This window comes from Vigna umbellata, chromosome 2, assembly GCF_029865625.1.
Source record: "Vigna umbellata cultivar VRB3 chromosome 2, Vumbellata_1.0, whole genome shotgun sequence".
Classification (NCBI taxonomy): Eukaryota; Viridiplantae; Streptophyta; class Magnoliopsida; order Fabales; family Fabaceae; genus Vigna; species Vigna umbellata.
Window position 1 is genome coordinate 42017619 of NC_142166.1, and position 9035 is coordinate 42026653.

At 31.6% G+C, this 9035-nt stretch overlaps 1 protein-coding gene across 1 annotated transcript; it reads right to left on the bottom strand.

The window, feature by feature from the left end:
- Nucleotides 1–4456: 4456 nt before the first annotated feature.
- LOC124822871 (low affinity sulfate transporter 3-like) lies at nucleotides 4457–8668 on the bottom strand. The gene is made up of 12 exons (XM_047294944.2): nucleotides 8160–8668; nucleotides 8004–8052; nucleotides 7702–7909; nucleotides 7426–7618; nucleotides 7188–7253; nucleotides 6872–7102; nucleotides 6646–6772; nucleotides 6137–6423; nucleotides 5278–5471; nucleotides 5114–5190; nucleotides 4946–5022; nucleotides 4457–4714 (listed from the first exon to the last, which is right to left on the bottom strand). The coding sequence occupies exons 1-12, from the start codon at nucleotides 8466–8468 to the stop codon at nucleotides 4571–4573; spliced, it is 1962 nt and encodes a 653-aa protein (XP_047150900.1). The 5' UTR covers nucleotides 8469–8668; the 3' UTR covers nucleotides 4457–4570.
- Nucleotides 8669–9035: the final 367 nt, after the last annotated feature.

Sequence of the window (9035 nt, forward strand, 5' to 3'; positions counted from 1 at the left end):
GAAGACGTGGATCAAGCACGTCCCAAAGAACAAATAGGATGACGAACAGTATTGTTATAAGAGATCAAAGCTCCCAAAGAACAAATAGGATGACGAACAGTATTGTTATAAGAGATCAAAGCGTCGTACGTCCAAACCGCCCTTCTGCTCCTAGGTACACTCCGCACCTCAAAAAGCCATCTTCTCTGTTGCTCTTTCTATCATTTTCTGCATTTAACTCTCACAACTTGAGACTGCAGAAGAAACTAAGAATGTTAATGATTCTGAAATTTTAGGCTTTTTGAGCGCCAAGGTCAACCCCTTGACCCCCATCTTAGATTCTTCAGACCACCACCAGGTAATCACAATTCTCTAAACCACATTCACATTATATATATATATATATATATATATATATATATATATATATATATATAATATATATATATATATATTATATATATATTTACACACTCAGTTGCTATTATGCACAAGTTTGTTTCATCATGATTTGTCTTAGAAATAATTCAAATCATTAAATAAAAGTTACATGTATATGTAACTAGTTGTGTTGTTACAGCAACATTCTAAGAGTTACTATGAGTTTACATTATGAAGGAAATAAATTATATTACAAGCCAATATTTAAGATTTTGAGCAGTGAAAAAACTTCAGAATTTATGACAAGTGATGATTTTCTTCATGCAGAGAGGTAATGGACGTGCTTAGCCTGCTGAAACAAAGGTGCCAAGTGCCGGAAATTCTCATTAGTGGCCAAATGCATGATAAAAGTTTCGTGTACTCTAAAACTCCTTATTGTTCTGATCGTTCTCATAGATTAGAAATAAAGACAATAGCTTTTAGTGATATTATTTGCACATATAAAATTTGATGAAAGTAGAACAAAAAGATTATGTAATAATTTTCTGTGTGCAAATTATATTATCTGAACCTTGCTCGATATTGTTTGTATATCAGTTTTGCAAAGTAGTGCTGGTATACCTTTATAATTGTCTCGTTTTAATATACGTTGGCCCAACAGGCCCACTTAGCCCCTAAACTATCATTGCATTTTGGAGATACTAGTAATGTCGACGTGTGCCTTGTTCTTCATCATTTTTTTTTCTTATTGAAAAGATACCAAGAGCTAAAACAGATGATTTGCAACACTGTTGAGTTGTTTTTGTTTGGCTTAACTACTAATTTTTGCTGGTTTTATTCGGTTTTTTTTTTTTTAATTAAGTCTCATTTTATATTAACATGTGACGACATTGAACTAGTAGGTAGAACAAAAAAATTCACAAAAAAAAACTAAAAAGCATATAAAATAATTCAAAGATAATAATATCCGTACCAAATTTGATAAAGTTATCATTAAAACTATTAAAATAAATTTATTTATTTATAAAAACTTCAATATTATTCCGAAAGTAGTTAAAAGATTAGTAAGAATAAAGATAATCTAAACATCGTCTTATAACAAACACAGAATTGGTCCTAACCAATTAGTTCTTATACAATTTATATAAAATGGTTAATAAAAAAATAATAAAAAGATAAAAATAAATAAAAGATTAAATAAAAAATTATAAATAAAAGAAATAAATAAAATTTCAAAAGGATCAAAGGAAATAAAAATAATATTCCAATTGTTCAATTAATTATTATTTTTAAATTAATCAATGGAAAGTGTGAATTAATTTGTTGGTGTTTTCACTATTAACCATTATAGTTAAAAGTGAGAACTTTTTATATTATTCATAGTAAATTCAATAAAAGTAGAGTCTCAATTAAATTCTACTAGAGTCTCAATTAATTAATCAATTAAAGATAATTATCTTTAATCAAAGTAGAGTCTCACTTATTGACAAAAACCTATTCAATATAAAGTTTGTAACTTTAATAAAATTAAGGATCAATTATAATTAAAAATACTTTAACTCATTTCATTAATATGCATGTAGATTAAACATCATCCTAACTAGCTACAATATAAAAATAATTACTTTTACTTAATTTAAAGACAAAAGATATAGATAAACATAAATTACAACAATTAAAAGAACAAGAAATTTATTCTATCTAACCTCAAAATCTAGGTAAGAAATTACACTAGAAAAATAACAAAAAAAATAAAGGGGAGGACATGAAAGATGGTGGAGAATATAAAATTAGGTCTCCCAAAGGGTTCCTAAATTCTTTTTATGTGTTTTCTTAAGTCTCTTTATATAAAATTTAGATTGGATTTTGTTTCGGATTTTATTTTTTGTAATCTTCTTTATAATCATGTAATATCTTCTAATTATCTTGTAACTAAATTCAATATCTTCAAGATATATTTGGTTGCTAGGAAGATTTAAAAATATGTAAGAAGATTTTGTCAGATTGCAAAAGATTTGACAATTATTATTTTTTGATATTTTCTTATATATTTGTCTCAAAGTATCTTTTATCATAAATTGTTTTGAATTGTCAAAAACTATTTATGAAAAAAAAAACTACAAGGTTTAATTTTTTTTACTCTTCCTTCTTCCTAGCTTTGCTAAGTTCAATTTGCTTAAGCTAAACTTCTTCACTTTTTCATTCTTTTCTTGTCTTTTACATGCAATGTTTGGCTTGATTTTTTGTCGTTTTGATTAATTTTTATTATTGAATTTATCTTTAAGGTATCATGAAGCTTTAATCAATTAATTTCTACACCTTCATGACCTAAACTCAGCTACAACTACACTAATACACTTGAAAATATCCAAAGACCATTTATACAATTAAAATGTTTTTTTAACGTGTTTTTGTATCTCAAGCTCAATAAATCCAATCATAACAAATCTTAATTAAAATTATCTTTGAAAGCACAAAAACCAATTAAAAATCTAAGATTAAAGGTTAAATGAGAGCATAAAGATGCATTCATCATACCCCATACACTTATCATTTTGCATCCAAGGCAAAATTTATTAATTTCAAATGTTTATTTCGATTCAATTTTCATATCAACATTAAACCAAAGGAAAATAACTTCAGTAAAAACTATCAACTTTATAAATCAAATTGTCATTAATCATGCCAATGAAAAAACTTTATTTTAAATAAATGAGTTAATCTTTTGAATTTACCAAAAAATCAAGTTTGAAAGGAATCACAAGTTAAAATGTATAGTTTCCCACTAATGCTCTCTTAAGTGTTTAAGCTCACTCAAATTACTCATGTAGGTAAACACTCTTATAACTTAGCAAAATTCTAATATTCACACACTTTTGGAAAAAATACATTCAAAGATCATGAAAACTTTTCAAAGATTGTAATGTGACCGAGACAAAGGTAGAAAAATTTTAAGATGTAGAGGTTTAAAAATTTGGATAAAAAGAATTATAAGGAGCAAAGATTTTGGAAAAACAAATATATTATTTTCTGTGTCATTCTTGATGAAATAATTATTTTTTTTCTTTCTACATTTCGTTTTTCACTTCTTTTTTTTACTTCTCTCTCTCTTTTTCTTTCCTTTCACTTTTTTTATCATGATCTTTCATCGCATTTTATTCCTTTTTCTACTTATTATTATGGTGAGTTACTCACTCCTACCCTTTAAGTATAAGTCATTTCTAACACAACCCACTAACTTCTTTCTTCTTAAGGTGAGGAAAACATGTTTTTCTTCTTTTAAAGGTTTTGCAATGTACTTAAAACAAGAAAAAAAGATTTAGAAGAATTGTCAATAGATTATCACGGTTTTTTATCCAATAGGTAAAAACAAAAAATGTCTCAATTACTATGCATGTGTCTACTGTAAGTTGCAAATAAAAGAATCAAGTTAAATAGAAATAGCACATGGTGATCTATCCATCACAATTACGCTCAAAACTCAAGACTTAAAATTCTTTCGCAAAAGATTAAATTAAAGTATTTCTTAAATTAACTTAATTAACAATATATAACTTTGAATCAATCAAATTTTACTTCTAATCAATTCAACAATCTATTTAACAATAAACATGACTTCTATTTCAAAATTATGACATTTTGAATTACTGAATGAAATTTTAAAGACCAATGTAATATATTTTTTATTAAAAACAAGAAAATATTTTTGGTAGATTTCTTACGAGACATTGTTTAAAAATTTCACTGATAAAATTCTAATGTAGTCAACAAACTTAAAATTCTTATCTTTCGTAAGTAGAATTTTCTCCGCTATAGTACTTTAATAAATTTTCTAAAAAAATCACATTTTTTTGGATGAAAAAAAATATATATAGAAAAAAAAACAAAAACAAAAACAAAAATCCTAACGTCTCTCTCAATTATTTCAAAAATGTGAAAATGACTGGTGCTGCGAAATATAAGTTCACTAAATTTTATTTTAATTTTGCATATTTTCTTTTCTAGTATTTTTTTTTTTTGAGCAATGAAATGCTTATTTTATTTGTAGTTGATTGTTTGACATTGCTTCTACCAAAATTGTCCGTGCAAGGTGTCCTTCTGTGAAACAATACCCTCCCATACATGACTTTTTTTCGTACAGGACACAGTTCCACTAACAGTGGGAGCGAACAACGTCAAACATCTATCATTACAGATAAGGCCAATGAAATCATGGTTCAGGAAATTTTGAAGATAGACATGCATCTACAGCTTCAGCAACAGTAAGAAAAACCCATTTCTTTCCGATTTTATCCACAAAGTTTGCCACTTTGAGCTTGTAAATCACTAGCCACCTGGGGTTCACCATGGCCAACTGCAAAAGCACACACCAAAACACTGTTCAATTATGCAGTTAAGCTGAGAAATCATTACAAGATCTTATGCTCTAAGATTAAGATCAGTAGGTGTTCATGATCTTGATTAATCTTCTGATGACACGTATCCGGGTTTTAATTTATGAAAGAGTTAATAAAATTTGATTATGTGTCAAAAATGAGATGATGATAACAATTTCTGTCAAGATGCATATTCATGACAGACTGACCTGTACGCCACGCGAAAACAACCTCTTATGCAGTTCCTCCAGTACTAGAATCCCAGAAGTATCAACATTCATGAGATCTATCAAAGACAATTGAAAAAAGATGATCACAAGGTTATAATAAATTCCATGAAATACATTATTACGGTCATGATCAATTCTGAGACTCACTGCCCATGTCTAAGATCACTGCATTGACCCTTCCCTTGGCAAGTTCGTTTTCTTCTTCCATTACCCACTTCAGTATTCTGGAAAGAATTAAATAATTTTGATTTCAAAGTTTGGTAATTAAATTTATAAAACTCTCCAAATAATGTTTTAAATTAGGTGATTGCCTTTCTCTAATAAAATTAGCATTTGCAAAGCAGAGTGAACCAGAACTTATGCGAATCACCAAAATGCCTGGAGTGCTTGTGGCCATAGGATATTGACTAACATCACAGAAAGCTTCTGTTCTTGGAACTCGGCCTAAAACTTCTATCCCTGGTCTGATTGATTGTATCAGTATCTTTGCAAAGGAGATTGAGACCTGCACAAACAAACTTCACACTCAGATACATCATCAATTATTCATCCCACTCTTCACCTTTTTACCTTAATTTGATTTAATGGATGAATAATGAAATGACCATAACTAACAAGTGTTCTAGGAAGTGATTACTGAAAAGACATAATTCTTGGTAGATAGGGGACAATAAATAATATTTGGGTGAAATATTGATTTCTTCCTGTTTATGAACTAAATTTGTCTCAACTAAATTAAAGGAGAGACATACGCTAAACAGCTCAAAATTGGTAGTGGATTTGGATTACAACTATATTTAAATATCACACTTGTCACATAAGAAATTATGATGTGAATTCTGAATTCAATCATACAAGCCAAGCATATAACGCCAAATCTGTGGACCAAAGTCTGGTCTAGAAGCCTAATAAGTAAGGAAGGTATGAGCAACACAACACGACTATCTAGGTCAAATTATTTGATGGATGGAACCCCACTAATTAGCAGTGACAACACCAAGTCTTTCACGTATTCAGAAATCATGTCACGCATTCAACTCTATTCTACGCTAGTTGCCAACTGATGTGTTTTTTGGTGTCTGCTCGAATGATTTTTTGTTTTTCTTCTAAACTTCGTAATGAAAAGAACTAGTGATGCACAGTAATTTTTTAAATGAGTCAACTACTTACTGCAACAAGAAGACCAGTTTCCACTGATACAAACAAGACTCCGAAGAAGGCACCAATGCAAGCAAGAAAGTCAAATTTGTCAACCTTCCAAATATAACAAGCTTCATTTATGTCAATTAATCCCGGAAGTGCAGAGAGAATGATAGATGCAAGTATGGCCATAGGAGTGTAGTACAGAAGCCTTGTAAACAATTCAAGACACAGAAACACAGTAACTGCCATCACAATATTTGATACTGATGTTTGACATCCTGCACTGAAATTTACTGCAGTCCTTGAGAAAGAACCTGCAAATGTTTAGTGCAAAATATGAATAAGTTTGGTGCACATATACTTCCCTGCACAGAAGTTATTCAGATTAAGACTGTGTTTGGATTAAAATTTCAAAAGGGCTTTTGTGAACTGTGCACAAAAATTGTCTCCCGAGTGAAAGTACTTTCAGACTCTTCCAATTTTAATCCAAACTTGCAATGATCAAACAATTAATCGCAACCAAGACAAAGTGTCACCAGTTGCCACATAGCATGAAGAGAGAGATCCCGCAATGTTCATGCATCCCATTGCCAACATTTCTTTGTTGCCATCAAGATGGTATCCCTTAATGGAAGCAAAAGATCTACCAACTGCTATTGCTTCCTGAATTTGACGAATATATACATCAGTAAGACTGTGCTTAAGAGTTGGGGAAAAGAAAAATCATTTTAAAAAGATAAAAGAGCAAATAATGCAACATACAGTGAGAGCAATAACGGCAGAAATCAATCCAATTTTAGCTGTTTGTCCAACATTTGGACCATGAAATTGTAACTTGTGAACTGAACTTGGGTTCAAGCCTCCTTTGACATGCCTTACTATATTAACCCCATTCTGATCAGCTTTTGACAAATAAACAATTAAAGTTGATAGTAAAACCGACACAAGAGGAGCAATAGCTGGCAACCAGAAAAGTTTTTTGTTTCTTCTGCCCTGAAATGACATACACATTGGAACCTCAAATCAAACAGAGAAAATATAGTGGTGGAATAGGAATGTCAGAAATTTCATTACTTACAACAAATCGAGCTATTAACAGGAATATCAGGAATGAACACCCGATGACAAAATTCAGAGGGTACCACTGTCAATGTAAAAAGCAAATAATAATGTCAAATATCATGATAAGTTGTTCCATTCAAAAATTTAAAATTTATCACCCCATCATTAGTTTTTTTTTTTCTTTTTCTCTAAGCCATTAATGAAATGATTTATTTCCCTATACTGAAACTAATAACCAAGTTCTCCATACTAACTTTTTCTGTTGATGTTATCTGTTGGCGGAGTGACTTGTATACAGACTCCAACACGGATATTACATCAGTTTTGTTGGTAAAGTGAGTAATCCCCAGCAACCCCTTCAGCTGCTGCAGACCAATAACGATGGCTGCGCCTGCCATGAATCCAACAAGTGCAGCATGTGAAAGAAAATCCACAAGAAACCCCAACCTGCAGATTTGAAGAATAAACTGCTTACTTTTTAAGGAAACCTACACATTCACAAGAAATCTGCAAACGGATGGGGAAACCACCTGAAAATACCGAATGCAGCTTGAAAGATTCCAGCAAATAAGGTCACGGTAAAGACAACACTCCTGTAGGCATCAGGATCAGCAGCAGGATCTACCACTTTGGGGACTAGGGAGGACAGAAGCAATGATACTACAGCTACAGGTCCAATGGCTATTTCTCTTGAACTCCCCATCACAGCATAGATAAGAGGAGGAACAACACTGGTGTCTGAATGTAGTGAAAAGAAATAAAATTTAAAACACGATACATCTGTATAGTATATAGTATATCATAATAAACATAACTAAAGTTAGAGACCTACACAAGCCATACTGAGGATCAAGCTTCGCCAAATTAGCATATCCTATACTCTGCAACACCAAATGATAAAAGTGATGAGAAAAAGGCTGAGAGGAATGTAATGGTATACAACTGATGCATTGCCATGAGATTAGAAGCAATGTTTGTGAATTTACACCTGCGGTATGCTGAGGCTAGCAAGAGTTAAACCGGCTAGCAAATCATTTTTAAACTTTGAGGCTGTGTAACTTTTGAACCAGCAAAGGATGGGAAACAAAGTCTCTAAGAATGAAAGAAGACGTCGATGGCAAGGCTTGTTATTGGATGAGAAAGAGGAGATGGATTTCTTGAGTGGAGTGAATAGCTTGTTCCTTAGAGGTGGTGGATTGGGAGGTTCCAGAACCCAAAGGGACCTCTCTATTTGGCCAGAATCTTCAAGATGAAAGTGTTCCTGCTGGCTGAGTCTCGTACTGGGAGTTGAACTCATGGTTGTTTGAAGTGTGTGATGGAACTCTGCTACACTTGCTCTTCTTATAGTGCATTAATGCAAGTTCAACACCTTGGTATCTATGTGGCTGGTGTTTTATTTGGATGATTGCGTGAAAGGAGTTGCAGGAAGTACTGATTTAAGGCTGAGCTAGATGAGATGTTAGTTGTGGCACCACTTTGATTGGCTAATCTCAAAAGTTGAGAATGTCTGACGATGAGTATGAGTCCTCTCTCGACAAGACTATTCTCATTTATAATTCTCACGCCACTTTTTCACCACTTTCTTTGTCATCTTACGTTTCTTTTTATTTTATTTTTTTTCTTTGCAAAAATAGAAAATTTTTACCCATCCCTTTTTGCTCTCTGTGAAACTCCATGCCGCTAATCCACCAATCACCTACTGTGAGAAAATAAAAGTAAGAGTTCAACGTGCATGAATTCACCAAAGCAGATGCATTGATAGAGTTGGTTTGGAAACTCATTTACCGTATGCTAAATTCGGGTTTTGCGTTTTCATATTTACTTCCTCGTTGTTTACGAAGAAGCTACTATATATAAGTGGAAA